This window comes from Calonectris borealis, chromosome 19, assembly GCF_964195595.1.
Source record: "Calonectris borealis chromosome 19, bCalBor7.hap1.2, whole genome shotgun sequence".
Taxonomy (NCBI): domain Eukaryota; kingdom Metazoa; phylum Chordata; class Aves; order Procellariiformes; family Procellariidae; genus Calonectris; species Calonectris borealis.
Window position 1 is genome coordinate 5,153,842 of NC_134330.1, and position 18,868 is coordinate 5,172,709.

At 39.9% G+C, this 18,868-nt stretch overlaps 1 protein-coding gene across 9 annotated transcripts in view; it reads right to left on the bottom strand.

Moving 5' to 3' along the window:
* Positions 1-18,868, bottom strand: part of SPECC1 (sperm antigen with calponin homology and coiled-coil domains 1) — a 101,596-nt gene that overhangs the window by 25,945 nt on the left and 56,783 nt on the right. For 3 of the 9 annotated variants that reach the window (XM_075168575.1, XM_075168576.1, XM_075168578.1), the window contains 8 exons: positions 17,080-18,647; positions 14,993-15,200; positions 14,253-14,326; positions 13,509-13,687; positions 4,420-4,565; positions 4,099-4,199; positions 2,996-3,077; positions 2,674-2,736 (listed from right to left, as the gene is read on the bottom strand). In XM_075168575.1, coding sequence (XP_075024676.1) covers positions 2,674-2,736; positions 2,996-3,077; positions 4,099-4,199; positions 4,420-4,565; positions 13,509-13,687; positions 14,253-14,326; positions 14,993-15,200; positions 17,080-18,647 — 2,421 coding nt within the window. Of the gene's footprint in view, positions 1-2,673; positions 2,737-2,995; positions 3,078-4,098; positions 4,200-4,419; positions 4,566-7,756; positions 9,049-10,732; positions 10,818-13,508; positions 13,688-14,252; positions 14,327-14,992; positions 15,201-17,079; positions 18,648-18,868 lie in introns of those variants that run through there. The other 6 variants (XM_075168577.1, XM_075168579.1, XM_075168582.1 and 3 more) reach the window with 4 other exon arrangements.

Genomic DNA, 18,868 nt, shown 5'->3' on the forward strand with positions numbered 1-18,868 from the left:
TCTTTTCTGCAGACAAACTGTCAACAAGCCAGGATCTATGGCCAGCACATTATAAGCTGTTATCAGAAATTACATGAATGTGGAACACAACTTTTTCTCCTCCTTTTCAGTTACCTCCCTATGTTAATTATCAACATGCCATATCACCTAGAGGTGTGAATTCCTTCTTATCTTCAGCGAAGGCTAGTATCACTGAATCAGCCCTAAATCTCTTTTCAGCAGTAACCGGGGTGTGTGATTCAGCAGTTGCCAGATAAACACATCCTTCCAACAGGCGTGCAGCTGCCCTTGCTTTGGCTCCTGAATTTTGCAACACTAAATCAGCATTTGTAGCTGCTGAGAGCTATAGGCATTTCTGCACCTCGTTTCCACAGCATAAAGGGTTGCTAAGTTCCTATCTATTAAGAAATCCAGACGGAAAAGGACAGAATCCAATTCCAGGAGATTGTCTCCTTTCCAGCAACTTGGCTGTTGGCAGAGCTTTGTCGCATTGGATTGCATTCACCTTGCTCAGTCAGGGTCACCCTTCCTTCCACCCACCTGTCCCTTCTTTGTGTGCACCATGAATCCATAACAAACAAGAAATAGCACACAGCATACTTTTTTAAAAAGTCTTTTTGTTGGTTTTCCACTATATATTCCAAACGTGTATGATTCTTCTAGCTCCTCATTAGGTTGGATTTATGGGGAATTGCTTCTAATTTAAATAGCTACACCAATCAGACAGTCATCCAATGAATGATTCTCGGGATCATTTTAAACTTAAGAATATTCTGCTTAGAGAAACAGATCTACCACAAAAGGCATATCAATAAACAAAATCTGAACATTATGAAGAGGAATGTAGGTTTCTCACTAGTTTATAAGGATAGCAAAAAAAAAAAAAAAAAAAAAAGAAAGCACTGTTAAATTGTCCTTAACATAATTGGACTGGTTAATGGCATGTTCCAATTAGGAAGTGCTGTGCCAATCATTCAGGATGCGTTCATGCATGGTACAGAAAACGGAAGGAGAAGGAAGCATCCCAGATAGGAATAAAGGCTATTAGAAGCATATAGTTGGAAAGAAAAGAGGGAGAAGATGAGGGCATATTAGGAATCATTTGGAAAGAGAAACAGGATAATAATAGCATGAAAAATATGCAACACCATTAAAGAAAATCACATTCTGTTAGCACTATCTATTTGCACTATTTAAAGACACTTTGTGGTTACCGGCTTGAATTATACAGTAGTGTCTGAAGTGGTGCAAGTTACAGTATCCAGTTTTATACTTCGAGACTCACTTGCCTAAGTAATATACTTCCTTTGACTTATTTCTGGCTGCTACAAGCTCCAAGACAGAACCAGTAAACCTCTGATTCTAAATGAAAAGATCATAGCCAAAGATCAGCTCTCTCGGCGAAGTAATCCATTCTGCTCTCCAACGATGTAACATTTGGGTCATATTAAGGACATCACAGAACCCTGCTGTGATACTGGTCAGATGGAATCAGCCAGAAGATTATTATTATGGAGACTACTTCACTCTGAATTTCCTTGGGGATATTTTTTAATTCAGTGTTGTTTGCACAGGGCTTGGATCAACTGCCTTCTAGGATTATTTAGATTGGAACCAGAGCTATTACAACTTTATAGTGAGTAAGCCTTTGCTATGGGTTATTGGAACTAAATTAAACCCAGGTACAAAGAGAAGCTGTAAATACGGGAACTTGTTAGATAAGCAACCATAAATTTTTTACCATACAATGGCTAATAAAATATCTGTTGATTTCAACAGATTTTCACAGAACAATTGTCAATGGGTAATAACAGTAATTATCCATGGTCTGAAGTGGGATATTTATTATTAAGGACTGGCATTATATTACACAGTTGACAGATTACTTCACTTTACAGTAAACTGGTAGAGATTAAAAAGGTCTTATATTCGGTTTAGGATCATTGTATACTTTCATGCAAGACATTTTCTGGAAACCAACTGATACAAATGAGTAAACTCAGTCTGTTCCACTGATAACTTCTGCTTGCTTAGCATTTAGTCCTGCAGGAAAAGCCAGTAACACAGACAAGATGTTATTTGTTTATGCTGCCATCTACCCTATAATCTGTTTTGCTGTTCAGATCCAGTATCTCTTCATCTGTGAATGATGGAAGGGGAAGTTTAGCAGATTATCTGAAGAGTCTAAAAACGAAGACAGGTTCTAATTTCTCTCCTCTACCAGCAAACTATTGCAGAAAATCCAGTCTACCAATGAAGAAGTTGTAACTGATTTTTTTTTGTCCCTCTCTGCAGTTTCACTGAGGTTTCACTACAGTAATACAGTATTTCATCTGTCCTTAAAAACTCAATAATCTGTTGTTACTAGCTTTGATTCCAATGCAACAACTACATTCAAGACTAGATAATCAAAATAAAGGGCCCTAGAGAAAATGGGAAACAAACACTGGTAGAAAAGAATATTAAATGACAAGAGAACAAAAGCAAAGTGTGAAATAAAAACAAACGCATCTCTTGAGAACTCTCAGAACAAAGTATTTCGAGCCCAAATATGACTGCTCCTAAAACAGTCACATCGGTATCTGAAATGTTTGATGTATTTCAAATGAAGCTCAATTTAAAAACAAATAAACTCTCCAAAGACAGTGCTTTGGACTTGTTCCAGATACATACATGTTGAACAAAATCCAATCCTCTCCAGTTCCACAGCATGGATTAGAGAGGTGCCATGGATACCTTGGAATAAAGAAGGCAAGTTTGTGTTGGCAAACCATAATAAATCAGCTATTTTTTAGTTTTCTACGGCTATGACCAAGATGGGAATGGAAACACGACAAAATTAATAAGCTCTCTAAAACAAAGACTCTGAAGACACATCTTCTTGTTTCCTTTGACCATACGAGAAGAGGAAAAATGGCCCAGGCAGAGGCCAACAGTTAATGACAAGCTTTTGCTAGTAAAAAGAGGCAACATTTGTATGTTTACTGCAACTTACCTGCAAGAGGAAGGTCTGAAAGATCTGTGTGTCTGGCAACGCCCTTGCTGGCTGGCTTGGCATTATTATAAACAGAATGTCTCTGTGAAAGAAACAAACGTACAAAAGATAACTAAAAAAATACTAGCCCACCATGGTTAAACAGACAAGCAGAAAGAAGAGATGTTTCTGCTCTCTCAAGATCACAAAGCAGGTGGAGGGATACAGAAACCTTTCAACAAGGTATCAGTTGTACCTAGAGCTGGATAAATGGTTGTGAAAAATAAAAGGACAAAGGGACAATATTTTTAGCTGGTAATATATTGGTTCCTGAACTACTTCACATTTCTATTTGCACCATTTTTTTCTCTTGCCAAATATAACCTAGTGTCACAAACCCAAAGCAAGAATGCCTGTTCCTAACCCTGCCTCTGTCCCCAGCACCCTGAATCATAAGTCAGAAGGATTCTTGTCTCTGCAGCTCCAGCACCAGCTTTCAGCATTAATACCCCCTCAGCCAGGCATTAATAGGAGGTTCTCAGACCTCTGCTTAATCCCAGTCTTTAAACTTCCTTTGCTGATTTGTTGAAGGAAATGTGCTCACACATTTTTTAAGTAGTCTTTCAAAGTCATCTCATTCTTCAGAACACTCACCTAAACAACCTAGCCTCGCAACTGTTTTTCAGTAGGAAAAAAACCAAGCTGTAAGAGCTCTTCATTCAGCACTGTATGAACTTACTGGATAATTGGCAGCATACATCTTAGAAACTTATTATCCCTTGTCTCTCAACTCACATGCCAGCTACTAGTTTAGTTTGATGTTTCTTGTAACTCACTCCCAATAATCGAAACCTATTTTCTGGTCAACAGTGATTAAAGTTAGAATTGTATTCCAAAGAGTTCACATCCGTCCACCGAGACCTCTAAGCTGAAGTCAAAGACAAACTCACTTTGATCCTTTTTGTTAGTACTACAGCATTTGATGTTTCACAGCAAATAAACAGATGAGTTTCCCCTTCCCTTTGTCAAGATATGCATGTTGGCATGCTGAAGCTATGTCATGCTGTAGCAAACACTGCATCTACCCATTTTAAAACTGCAAGGATGGAAAGAGCTCCTTGTACCTGCATGGGAGAAACAGCAGCTGCTGGGGCTGTCCTCACTGGAATTCCACTTAGAGGGCTCCTGGGGACCTTGTGAACAGTGATATTTTGTCCAGTGCTACCTGCAAGGAAAAAACGTGGAAACATTTGCATTTCAAACCCAATTATCTCCCTCTTGTCGGAACAGGGAACCACTGGTGTAGTGACATTCCATAGATAGTATTTATGTACCGAGCACTGACAGAAAATATCCATTAAGAAGCAAGAAAGAGCACAAAATGGCAAAAATCACCTGCTCACTGCTAGAAAAATTTTTTACTACAAAATACAGTGTTCAAATACCTGAGCATCCTAAGTCAAATGATTTTATCAGCGACTTCACAGTGGCTGCAGATTCTGACGGTGTGGGAGATGCTCTGCTAATGCAGACTCCTTGCCAGCGGTTGGTTGTATCTGCCTCTAGAGATTCTACCTCTTCAGCCGTCAGCCTGCAAAGCAGAAACCAGATCAAAGTCAGGGGCAACAGGAAGTGCAAGTAGAGATTAAAGGTCTTTATATGTAGTAAGGCAAATCCAACGACGCACATCTTTTATTGTAATGCCCAGAACATGGACCACTCGTTAGAATGTTCATGTTCTTTTCTTGGAGTGCTTGGCAAACATTAAATCATTGAGTCTAACAAACTTTTCTGCATTGTTAACTATATCATCCCCATTCCCCATCCTCACACAGGATGGGGGATTATCACAGAAAAAAGCAGTTTGATGAGCCCTGTGAGTAATCATCGATAATTACCTGAAGATAGGCTTTCAATACAGCACAGGGGCCAAGGGGCTACTGTGGTCCTCAGTGTATAATGAGGAAAGTAACCAAAGAGAAAGATGTTATTTTACACTCTATGTTTTTAATTGGCGTGACTACTGCTGGAGTAATTGTTACCAGTTAAAATGCCATAACTGAAAATAAAATAAGTAATTGCACAGGCTTCAGGTAAGAGCCATAAAAATTAAACCAGAGAATATACTTCATAATGAAAAACTTTGGAAACTCAACTCTTACAGCTTATCAACAAGGACATCTGCTGAACAAGTAAACCCTCAATCACAATCCATAACAGTTTTATTCCCTGTATAACTGCTTAAGTGTTTCATCCTAGCAGACACAAGAATACCAAAATTCAATGGCTGAATGAAGATAGAGAAAGTCAAAACAGAAATAAGGCTCATATTTTAACAGGAAGGATCATTAAGTTACTCCATGAAAAGAAATTTTGAAGTCAAGATTAGGTGCTGGACTTACAGGAATTAGTACAGGAAAGTCCACAGCTGTGTTAAGCAGCAAACGTAATCGTACAGTATAACTGTTGCTTCTAGTCATGCGTTTTATGGATCTGGCTGACATTGCTTAGCACTGACACTGTACTTACCCAGTAGCTCTCAGGTAGACTTCGAGTGTAATTACCTAGCTTTAGCTTAGGAAAGCTGCAATTAGATAACAAAGTCTAGTCACGTAAAAAGAGAGTATTTATACAATACTTTCCTGATCTCCTAGCTGCTTAAGAAATGCATGCTGGGACATCACCACTCTTCCCTACTTTTAAGTACGGTAGGCACCAAGAGCTACATGAACACAAAACCAGAAATTATTTCACAAGAAGGCTGGAGGACTCCATCCAGAAAGTGCCTATGGGGTTGAACAACTTCTGTTCAGCTAAAAATAGAAGTCAGAGTCTTTTTCTTTCCATTTTGGCATCACAGGCTACAAAATTCAAGGGGCTAAAGGGGGTCAATGAATAAGAGAATAAGAGTGACTCATGTTTCTATTTTTGGCAGAGCTTAAGTAGGTGCTGTCTTTAAGCACACATTGGCTATTTCTTTGCTAATTCATTCAAGCTCCTTGTGTGCCAGGGGAGCCTGCAGAGGCAGATGGCTAGAGAAAAAGCCATTTCAGTTCCTTCTCCCTTTAATCCAATAAGGAGCAAAGGCAGATTGGATAAGATTCACTGAGCAATGAGGGAGCCAGTGTTTTGCTAACTAACTTTAAGTTCTACCCTTCACTTTTTCTTCTGTGGCTTCATAAAGCTTAAACAACAAATCAACAGGTGATAGCATCTGCATGTTAGTTATACGAAAACACAAAAGCTAAAGGAGTCCTGCTTCTAGTAAAATATGGAGGAAGAATAGATTTCTGCCTCAAGATACCAAGCCACCTAATGCAATCCATTGCACTTTCAAGAATTAAATAGGCCACTATGCAAGAGTTCTGTCTAGTTACCCAGGTAATGAGGGTATGCACAAGGTTTGTGGAGTATTATCAGAGTAAGAAAGGAATAGTAAATGCCGCTAGGCCAACTGGCAAATCTCGAGAATAAAGCAAGCCAGAGGTATGCTCCAGGCAACCATCACTCCACTGGTTAGGATTTAACTCTGAGAACAGCTCAAACCTCACAGACTAGTCTCCTCAGTCTAGTCTTTGATTGCAAAAGGATGCAAACATGTTAAATAAAGTTAGAGAGTAACTAGACCAAGCCCTATGCCATGCCACAGAAAAGTCCGTTGAAAAATCACATGCCATTATTCTCTCATTGTAGAGAGTAATTATGAAGATTCAAGTAGTTCCAATTTTGTTAGGGTGCTTCCTGTAACCTTAAGTCTGTATATTTGTAATAGGCTTCTAATGCACACTGAAACAACCTCCTAGATTAAACACAGTCATGTCGGAAAACTGAGGCCTCTCACGCTGCAAACCTTGGCATGAAAGGTAGGAAGAATAATTCTGAGACCTATTTGCTTCAAATAAAACCACACATACCAGCCAACAAGCAATGGAGAGTTATGAAACTTAGTGAATACCTTCCATTTTTAAAGAGAAAAATCTGTATGATAAGGGGATGCATGTATGTGTACATATATGGGTTTCTTAATAGAGAAGCAGAAGAGTAATAGCTTAACTTGTAGTAGCAAGCTAATTCAGGAGGACAGTATAGGAGAACATGATTTGGAAAGATTAATGACAAGCCATAAATTCAAACCAAAAAATGACTCCTTGTGCACAGAATTTATTTAGCGTAGTATAGTTTAGACCGTCCAAGACAACTAAGCAAACTCTGCTACAAAAAGGATGGATTTGAGCAAAATGTCATCTACTGCTGTATGCTTGCCTTGAAACAAGAATGAATGGTTTACACAAGATAAATGCTGCAAGTGCAGCTGGCTTAAGTGGAGCAGCTCCAGGAGGAAGCAGAGCACTTTAGCCACAAAGGAATTAAAGTGTGCAGAGTCCTTTTCACAAAACCACTGCCTAGTTTCATTCATTCATTGGTGAGAGAAGTAGATGCAGTGAGCTCTTCTCTAATGGCAAGAGTTAGTCTCCTTGTTTTCTAGGTTTGGAATATGTGGACAATAGACCACCAAAGTGCAAGTCTTTCTGTGCTTAATGTATAGATTTTAGCAACAGCAGCCTTCATGTGTTTATGAAATTTCTAAACTGCTCCAATGACCTCTTCATTACAGGTGGCCTAGGACCACAGAACCATATTTTCAGAAATAATTACCCTGCAATCTAGTCTTTGACACAGTTCCTATCATTGTTGTGAATCCTCCTGAACTCCAAGGGACACAGAGACACACAACTACTGATGCACAGAACAGAAAAGAGGCCAAGGGCAGGCAGCACACAATTCCAGACACTTAAACATTTATTTGGCACTTTAGTATATATTTCTTAAACATAAAAACCAACATTCAACAGCTGCCAGCACAGAAAAGAAAGGCAACACAAGTGTGCATATATGAATACACTCCAGTAGCACGGCACAAAGGTGAAGGCCATGCCAAAGCCAGGACATCCTGCAGAATTCTCTACTAGCTCAGCCTGCTCTGAGACCAGGCCCTTGCTAGGTCTTCACATCCAGGAGGAAAGGACAGGAATCCCACAGCCAAAAAATGAAATTCCAGTCCTGAAATGAATCCTGATGATCTCCTGGTAGACATGGTGGCATCTGAGTTTCTCCTTAGCATCCAAGTTAAGTTCTCTCCAGGTGTCTCCAGTAGCAAAGCTGAACTTCAGCAAGTTCTCCCTGATCATATACTTCACCTGAGTTAAGGGCATGAGAAAGACTCCTTTCTGAGAGGATATTTACTAGGGGCTTGATATATTAATTTCTTTTCCTTCTGATATCTCCATCTGCAATTCTCACAGCCAGGACAAACCTCACGTGGGACATTCTCTGTGAATGTCATAGCAGGACATGCTCCTTGGGCACCACCCTGCTTCCTAACACGCACCAAGTCAGACATGCCACCCAGTGGTGAGTGCCTTGTCAATACAATTATTAAAAATCTGAAACCATCAAAGCAGCTAAAACCAAATAAATAACTTCATGTTTCTATTCAGTTTTCCTGCTGGATTTCAGTAACCTATCACTTGAGTTTGTGTGTGTATGTATACATATGATCTGTATGCATACATGTATTTAGACACACACAGATAGATCTATGAATATAATACTATATGGAGAGCTCATAAGGTGTATGTGCATTAAATTTTACAAATTATCATACACTCACTGTTTTATTTTTTGCTTAAGCTTAAAATGGCATGTTTGAATTTCTGTTTCAGGGCAAATACCCCCATCCTTCCAAAAAACCCCTCAGTTATTTCAGTTCCCCAAATCTCTGAAATTACTTCTTATGGCCTAGTTGGCTTTAGACTAATTCAGAACTTTTTCCACCTCATGGAATCTTCTGAAGAGAGAAGCCTTCTGAAACAAAGAAATAGGCTCTTGCCCATGGGGAGGAGGTGGACCTGAGCAGCACTGTGATACTTCTGCAGGGGAATAAAAAACTGGAGGTGCTTTCTTGAATTGAAACTTCCCTTTTTCATCTGCAAGTTGAAGGTATGTCCTGAAGTGTCTCACAGGCCTGGCTATGCATCCATTCAGGGCTGTGTTAGCTGGCAGAAATCAGGCACCTACGGAGATACAGACAACAATTGGGGAAGTTATAAGAAGCAATACAATACCCATCCTGAGGTACAGCTCTCTATTTTAGAATTAATCATCCCATCATCACTAAATAAAGGGGAGAGGGGAAAATGCTGATGGTGTTGCTAGGACGGTTAAAGGAGTGCCTTAACACTCCACTAGCTCAGCTTCGGGACATGATGTGCAAACAACACAAAATACAAAAGAGAAGAAAATCCATGTTGCTCAGATAGGAGAAAATTAAGTATTTAAAGTCAGGGAACCAATTTCAAAGGACAGGGATGGTAGCGTTCCTGGCTTTCTTCTCCTCTAATCATTTAGGACTATTCATTCAAAATGGGTACATGAACCCATCCAGGCAATGGGTCAGAGTTTCTGTTTCAGGGTCCTTACACCAAAGGGGATGGAATAATCTCCATGCAGTGTTAAAAAAAAAAAAAACAAAAAAACACCAAACCAAAAAACAAACCCCCAACACCGCCCCCCCCACTTCTGAGGAGTCATTAACTAGAGCAAACAAACAATACTTCAAGGACCCTGCTCTGACATTCTAGTTTGCTTACTTTCAGTGAGAGCAGAATGAACTATCAGACCTCTATAAGACAGAACAGCTGCAAAACACAGGCACAAATGAGCAGCACATCAGCACATACAGACTGACAGCAGGGTTTAATACACATAGAGTACAAGCTTATTTCCAGGAGAAAAAGCATGTAACACTGCCATGCTGTGGCATTTGAGACTTTAGGAGGAAGAACAGAAGCAAATTAGTGGGATACATCACAATCTTCACTTTAGGCTTCCGTTTGAAGATTTAGTTAGATTATTTTATTATTCTAAGAAGTCGCTCATTTAATTACAGATTTTATTTCTCTGTTTTCTGAGTACTACTCACAGCCCAGCTGTCTTCCCTCCATGTTCTTTGTTCAAGGCACATAATGTTATAGTGCCAAAACAATTTTGAGAACTTGAAGGGAAAGAGTCAAAGCAAGACCTCGAAACTTTCACTGCTGCTAAACAGTGTGTTGCCAGAAGGGCTTGGAAATGGGTGTGTAATGAAGCCAAAAAGGGCTGTCCATAATCTGGGTACTTTCAGCAATAAGTTTCTTCCTTTGTGTTACAAACCCAATGCAGCATTTTTTTTTCCTCACCACTTAAACATTTGATCCTAGAACAGCTACAAAAATGAATTTATTTTCAAGGTGAGTGTTCTGAAAAAACGAAACTTGCTACAGGACCATAGGATAATTCAGGTTGGAAGGGACTTCAGGAAGTCACCTCATCCAACTTCCTACTCAAAGCAGGTCAGCTATGAGGTCAGACCAGGTTACTCAGGTCTTATCCTGTCTGGTCTTGAAAACCTCCAAAGGATAGAGGCTATATAATTTCAGTTTCCACCACCTGTGAGGAGACAGTTATACAACAGTGGATTGTAAGCTTTTGCATTTTACTGCAGAGAAATAACATTAATTGGGATGTAAAATATCATAGAAGACTGTCTGAAACATGGCTTAATCAATTTGTAGGTTTCAATCACTACTAAGTTGGGACAAGTTAACTCCTCTCTTCCTTATTCCATTTGTTTGATGCTGGACCAACCTCCCCCCAACATTCTTAGTCATAGAATTAGACATTTAATCTGTGTTAAAGATGCCTTTGGGAGGCTCTTACCTTCATTCAGATGAACTCTGATGACTTCATCAGGATTTTTTCTGCAAGTTCTTTGGTTGTTCCTGAACCAAAAATGACTTTTTGTCTGATTAGAAGAATGTAACGGTGAAATCAAGCTTGGAGGCAGGAACTCAGGCAGCCACAGGCAAACATTAAAATGGCAGGATGTCGTAGGAGATAAATTGGCTTCAAGATCAATTTTTAAGGTGGAGTCTAATGACCCTCGAGAGATTGCTGAGATTTTGCCAAAAAACCTTTGAATAGCAAGCTATTTGGAAGGTACATTTTCCAATCAGAGCTTAAAAATCAGACAGGAAACTTTCACTAGGGACTGTCAGATATTCAGCTGAGTGCACAGCTGCTCAGCATTAGCAAATATAAGGAATACTTTATAGACTGTGTTAAGGTATCACACTACAAACTGTTTCCACCAGTGCTGAGCATGCATTAAAAGTCACCGCAGGTACCAGAATCTACTGCTGATTCTGAGCAGTTTGTTCAGTTTGTGAAAGCTGACTTTGTGAAAGCACTGATGAGAAAATCCCCAGAACCTTCTGGGTGAAAAAAGCTGAGGTGCTGGGGAAGATAGTGACCTCAGGAAGGCAAAAATAACTGGGAGCGTAGAACTGGCCCTCAGCAGGAGCTTTGGTGACTTCAAGAATTTGTTTTATAGGTCAGTACAGTTTTAAAATTTCAGTGCTTAGCTGTTGATCACTGGTTTGTTTAGACAATGACTTACATAGGCTTCATTATCTTCTCCACACCACTCAGTACAGAAATTTTGCACTCTCTGCATGGACACTGTGAGTCAAATTAGTTATACTTAAATTGACAGATGCAAAATTTGGTCTCTACACCTGCCTTTGAAAGAGAATAAATATTGCCCACTGCAGACAGTATATCTGGCTCCATGACCAACGTAATACTCAAAGCAAGCTATACAGATAGTCAACATGACGCAAAGACAGACATATATCTATATGTATGTGAAAGAGAGAGAGAGACAAATGCCAACACTGACTTAATTAAATGTGTCTCAATACCTCCTTCTGGAACTACATATGTATGGATTCTGGGGATCTAATTTCAAAAGCAGTATTTGCAGCTCCGGCTTCTTATGCCAAAGAGCTGACAGTGCAGCCATGTTTCTGGTACATGGAAGTCAAATATCTCAGTTCGCAAATCTTCTATTCAATTAAATATTATCAAATACATCTTCAGATTAAAAAACAAAAGAATAAAAAGGGGAAACTACAAGTATATGATTCCTGCCCTTATATATGGACCCCGCTCTAAACAAGAAAAATTTCATTAGGAACAAATTAGGGGTGGAAACAGAGCCCAGAATTTAAGTACTGTCTGGTAATCGTTTTGTCTGAATACATAGTCTGTAATAGCTTTTCTTTGCATCCACTGGGGACTCCGATAATGAAACTGGAGCTTAAACACATTCCTTTATTTTTCGGAAAAGAAGTATTTCTATTCCTTCAATCCAGGAATTCTGATCCATACACCTCCGCACAAAAGCCCTCCCATATTTTTACTCCCGTCTACTGTACAGCTGCTGTGGAAACTCCTGAACAGAAAACAGTGAGCAAATATGTGCAACATAAAGCTGGACTGTTACTCCACCTGAAAGAAATGATAGGATTCACTGTGTTCCTCGGGCTATTCTACCAGTGGCCATGAATCTACTAAGAGAGAGATTAAATGGAAAAAACTAGAGGAGCAAAATTAATTTGGCACACATTCTTGATAAACAGTACCACTGTTTGTGTTATTTTGTCTTTCTTTGTTCCTCCAGTACAAATTTTCATCACTGCAGCTCTGCTGGCTCTGCTTGTGTCAATGCAGAAGGTTCTTCCTTCCAATACATCTTTTGCTTTCCATCTCTTCTTATTTAGTACCTCAATTGTAGTATGATTTTTGGAATGAAAGGTGGTACGTAAAAGGTCATGCACTGCATAAAAGCCACATTGTAAGGCATCTGCACTGGTTCCAGATTCAATTGTACAAGTCACTTTTATTCTTACCATGCTGCCACAGAGGGAAACCCCACATATACAGCTTACCATGCTGGGGTGTATCTCTGAATGGTTCACAGTTACTGTTTGCCCTCCAACCACTGAGACTACAGCAATTGTTTTACAGGTGGGTCCACTGCATGACAAAGTCGATTCTGGGCTAAATGCTAACCCAGGCCACAGTCCAGACCATTTAACACAGCTAATCACATAATGGGTTTCAAATTAAGGACAGGAGATGTGAGATGAGGAATCCTAGTACTTGCGTTGATCACTCAGTCAACACATATCAGACTTGCAAGAACAAAGTCATCCAGCTAGTCCTCATTTTAATTTGAGCATATATAGTCCTTGACTCCTCTCAGGTTAAATAGTTCTCTTCTGGATGTCCCATTGAATATATGTAGCTAACCAATCTTTTCACAGATGGTTTAATACAGCTGCACAGAGAGTTATGAAGGCAATAAAACACAGTGGAATACCGTATTGAGAACAAAGCTATAAGAGGATATTGGTAATTGTTATTACTTAATATTTGCTGATTAAAACCTTCATGGCCTAGTTGACAGAGCTAGATCGCCAAAAAGAAAAAGAACAGAAACGTCTTAGAATAAGAGACAACAAAATCTGTCAGAAGAGTTAAAAACAGACAAGATGCACATCCAAGCCAATGAATAGTTATTGACAAAGCACTGTTCGCATGCATGTTAGCAGTCACAGAGATCAAATCTTAGCCTTTGTAAGTAACCAACCTGTTGCTGCCCTTCACTTCATCCAGCTCCTTCTGCAGTCTGGCACTCTTCTCCTCTTCCTCCTGAAGCTTCCTCTTTACCACACGGAGCTCCTGCTGGGCTTCACACTTAATATCATTGGCTACAACCACTGCAGTCTGCAGATCAGCTTGAAAACGCCTCCACTCTTCTGTATCTTCCTAGAAAGAGCAATTAGAACCCCAAACTGTTTGCTGTACAATGCACCTACTTGAGCTGAGCACTTAATTATTGATCTCTCTTTCAGTGATTACAAGCGACCAGGATTTTGCCACAATTTCAAAATGATGCCGAGGTCAGACTAAATTCTTGCCTCTTTACACAGTACCGACGAGATCGCCAGAGAAGAAGTTGATGTTAAGCTCTCCACTCCAATACAAAAAGTACAATTAAAGTTCTTCCTATAGCTATTGATTATTCAGACTTGCGATACTACTACAAGCACTGTTGCTGGAAAGAGCTCATTGCTACTGATGATTCAAGATGAAGGAATGGCTGTTCCAAAGTAGAAGTTCATAGGTAGAAAAAGCAAAAGCGATTTTTAAAGGATGTATTATATTTTTCCTTCACAGGCAAAGAAACAGCTAGAAATGAGTGAAGAGAACGGAGAAGGAAAGGATGTAGAAACAACTTTCTACAATTGTTATAGAAAAATACAATGCTTCTCTTAAATCCAGTATTGCAATAAAAGCTTAGCTTAGCTTTGTCATGGAGTCTAAGCCTTACCTTCATTTGCTTAGTCAGAGCCTTCAGCTGCCTCTCTGTATCTTGTTTTTGTGCTTCTAGCTTCATTGCTTTACCTAGGAACAGTAAAAAAGAGAAAAGCTTATTAAACATATAAGGGCAAGGGTGAAAAGTGAAAATGGGAGGGCAGAGCAGCCTATTTGGTTTTGCCTCTAGTAATGCCACTAAGACTAAACTGAAATTAAGGTACTCTGTCAATGATCAGGAATGGAATCAACAGTATATTTGTTACTCAATCATCTCTGAAACAGGTCATTATTTTGAGGCATTAAACCAGACTTTTAAATTCACACGTGCAGGATCACTTACTCGGCACAGACACCCCTGGAGCACTCGATGCAGCACTGGCAAGCGAAACGTGCCGCTCATTCCACCAGGTGGCAGCTCCCCTTCCACAACGCGACAGCAACCCCGACTTTACAGCTCTTACTAGAGCTTCTCCCTAAAAGCTCTTTAAAAGGCCAATCATTCCAGTTTCTAGAAGGCGCAATACATCCTTCGCTGAAGAATGAGGCTTGGAGACTGTCTCTAATATTATTTCTATAGCACTAACTGTTACAATAGTGACTTTTGTGCACGAACAGAAAGATTGGACAAAATTGGAATATTTCTAAAGTGAGGCTGTTGTCACACATATCAAGACATGCCTCCTCCTCCCTGTTGCAGCCATAACCGAACCTCCAGAATAAGTTCACTTAAATCCTTTTTTCAGCTCCACCTACTTTCTAGGTCACTGATGAGCTGGTTATTGTGAAGTTTTATAGCACGATGCTGTTCCACCTGGTCCTCCAACTCAAAAATGGTCTCTTTCAGGTTTTTTATATCTGCTTCATTTTCTGATGTTTTTTCCTGCAGCTTCTGGCTGGTTCTGCTCAGTTGCTCAGCCTGCCGGTCACACACCTCCTTCAGCTGACCACACTCATTCTCAGCCTGGAATGGAGGAAAGAAAGCTGCAAGTCTGTCTTTATTTCTTAACAGATATCACTCATTAGAGATTTTACTGGGTATCTCATGGACTTAAGAATTGTGTTCTAAGCATTGTAAACCTGAAACCTGAATCCTGAATTTCAATGCTAATGAGACAGTTTCAGGAAATATAGATGAGCTATGAATGTCAGTTTTCTTTCCCAGTCATAAAGGTAATAAAACAAGATGCTAGAAAGGAAATTAAATTTTCTATATGATGACCATAATTCCAAACCAATCTCTGCAGGTAATGAACAGAGAGGAATGATATTGCTGGAAAGCTCCACATCTGTTCATGTATTACATTATGAAAGCAATATCACTGCCTTAGGGCCAAGATGACGATCAGTTTGTCCACATTAACAATTTTACTGCTTTTACCATGTGCATTTTCAATGGATTGTGAAAACATACGTAGTAGAGCTAGCTCCTGCAGATAAGTATATTTTCTGGATATAGGACATCTGGAATTACTGAAGAGGGAATCTGCTGCACTTCAGTTTGTTGGCTCAGGCCCACAGATCTATGCTTCCAGGTTTGGGGGAGATCTCAGAGTACGAACAAGTTATGGAAAAGCAAGGTGTAGGCTGCCAATTCAGTGAGTAGCACTGGCACAGCCTGACTGAAGGGCAGCCTTACAGAAGCCTGTGGTCTTGTTTGGGTGTCACAAATAGCCAATGATTCAAAACAGCTTAATTTGAGGGAAAGGAGGAGTAAAAAGAAGGAAATCTTTTCTGTGGTTTCAAAACCAAGCAATAAAAGTTTGGTACAGAGTCTGAGCACTCAGCAGTTTTTCATTTATTCTTCATAAACTGCAGCTCTAGCAAGCACTTGGGAGCTTCCTCTACTAACTCCATTTGCTGTGGTCACCTATTTAAGCTGAAAGGACATCTGGATTTTCTAAATCACTCAAATCATGGAGGTACTTTTTGGCAATGCTCTCTTCCTCTGCAACTAGCCAATTTTACCGTGCTTCTCATGATCCCTTCCCCATACAGGAAAGGCTGCACACACTGACTATCACTCTTTCTGCAGTGGTAGGACATAATCACTGGCTTGTGCTTTATTAACACTTGTTCTACGATGCCTCACATTTCAGGTCTCTTCTCAACATCCAGGATCACACAGAAAATAGAAACAGTAATTGACTTAAGCTTGCTTGGAGACTACCAAATAAGGCAGAGAAAAATTGTTCTAAAATAAATCTTTTTTTGCCAGTACTTTACCTATTGCAAAACAGAATACTTCAGTTTTGTAAAAATATGTTAGCTTTATGAAAAGAATCTCATCTGGAGCTTGACCGTGCATCATTAGTCATGTTGCTGTAAATGCCAGCTTCTCTGAGCATTAGCTCATGTCCTTGTGTTCTCATGACCAATGACACCTATAGTGCACTACTAATTAATCATGATTAATTATTCATAATTTAATATTCACTGCTAACTACTCATGCCCTTCTCTATCTGGATTACCAAGTGATTTTCACTAATATTTGTTCACATAATATCGAAGTAATTTTTTATTGACCTGTTCTCTTGCTCCAATTTTGATAAACACAATTCTATTTACCAAAACAGTAAATTCTGCAGAAGATATTAGGGGAAATTAGTTTTGATTTTATAAACACAACTATGCTCACGGTTATTCCTGGGAAAATATGCATACAGCAGCAGAAACAGAGACAATATCATAGGACCCCAGCTTCCATTCAAAACTAATTAATGCAATTTAAATCTTGGAAACTTATAATCAATGGCTCAATAACAATCTAAAGACCAACAATTATCTATTTATGGAAGGACAGATAAACAACCATTATATTTTACAGCTGTTACTGCGTTACCTTAGAAAGCAGGCCCTGAATGTGCTTCAGTTCACTGTTTGCCTTCAGCAGCTCCTGTTTAAGCTCAGTGCAAGATGCTTCTAACTGATCCTTTTCTGCATGGGCTACTTTCAGCATCTCTTGCACCTCAGAGCTGTCAGTAGTACATCCCATCGCATTGATTTCTGCGGCCTTTTGTTTCTCACTCTCTAACTGAGTTTTGAGAGAGCCATTCTCAATTTTTAGACCTTCTAAGGCAATTTTACAGTCCTCCAGAGTTTTTGTCACTGTGCTATTGCTCTGCTGTTCCACTTCTAGAAGTTTAAGCAGCTTCTCATTTTCTTCTCTCAGGCTTTTAATCACCTGCTGGGCATCTTGATGTTCCCTTTCTAAGCTTCGTAGGCTGCTGGTTAACTGTTGCTGAATGTTGAGCAATTTCTCTCTTTCAAATTGTGCTTTTTCAAGAACTTCTGCACATTTCTGTTCCAGTTCAAGGACCTTCCCCTCCTGAGCTCTGCTTTCTTCATTCTTGGATCGCTCTTGGAGGAGAGTCATTAGCTTTTCATTTTCTTGGTTCAGCTGTTCTGCTCTGTCTCTATGTTGATGAAAGGAAGTCTCCAGGAGAGCTTTCTCTTCCACCAGCTTCTCATTTTCTGCTGTCAGCTCCTGCACCATTTGCTGTTGATCCGACAGCTCCTGCAAAGTGGCTTGTAATTCTTCTGCTGTGCTGTGGTGATTCTCCTCCATTTTTTGTATTCTCTCTGTAAGAGATGCAACAGAAAGGTCACTAATATTGTTTGGAGAACTTCCTGTAGTGGAGCATTTGGAACCTTTGAAATGGTTGCTGTTGGAGGATGTTGGCCTGGAAGGTACATCTGCTATATGTTCAAAATCAGATGCATCAGGTGACAAGGAAGCTTTAGTTACATCACTGCTGGAAGAACCTGAATTGCGCAGTGCACCCCCATTCACATGCTGCCTGTGCTCATCCATTTCACCTCTCGACACATTTTTTGATGGGCTTTCAAAACTGGATTCTTGGGTAGTTGGGGTTGGGAGGCTGCTGTCACCTCCACTGCTTGTTGTTGTGTCTGAGAGAGGTGAGTTCTCCAGATAAAGCAGTTTCTCTTTCAAAACACGATTTTCTTCTCCTAGGCTAGCAAGCTCTTTTTGAAAAGTCCTGTTTTTTTCCTGAAGGGTCCTTATTAATGGATCTATGTCAACAGGTGATACTGTTTCTAAATTTTGGTTGGAAGCACCCATTCCTTCCGCGTTAAGTGACCCTTTCTCTTTGCATTTCTTCAATTCACAACGGAGTTTGGTAATTTCAGAATCTTTCGTCTTTGCTTCTGCCAAGAGTTCTTTAACCTGAGATTCCAGAACAGCCTTGTCACCAGTTTCATTCTCTTGCTTGGACTTGCTAGTGGGGCGCACGTGTTTGGTAGGAGTCGGTGTACCAGAAGAGGTGGGGCTGGGTTGTGTTTTCCTAGTATTGGTTTGACCACGCAATACGGCTCTCTCTCTGGATACAGATGATGATATTTCCCGGGGTGCTGGAATCCCTGTGCGCCTTGCAGCTGAAACTGTTCCTTGAAGAGAAAGAGATGAGGTAAATTGAGTTAGTTCATAAAGAAAACAAGTCACACGACAACAATGCTAGAGACTAGAGCAGTCTTGGAAAAAACACCTGAGTGTTTGAATAGGTTTAGTCATGACAGTGTGCGGATTCATGTTTCAAGGCTTGTATTACTTTGCATTTCTTCCTCTCTTACCCCCCACGAAGGAACACAGTCTGCTGAACTTTTTCCCC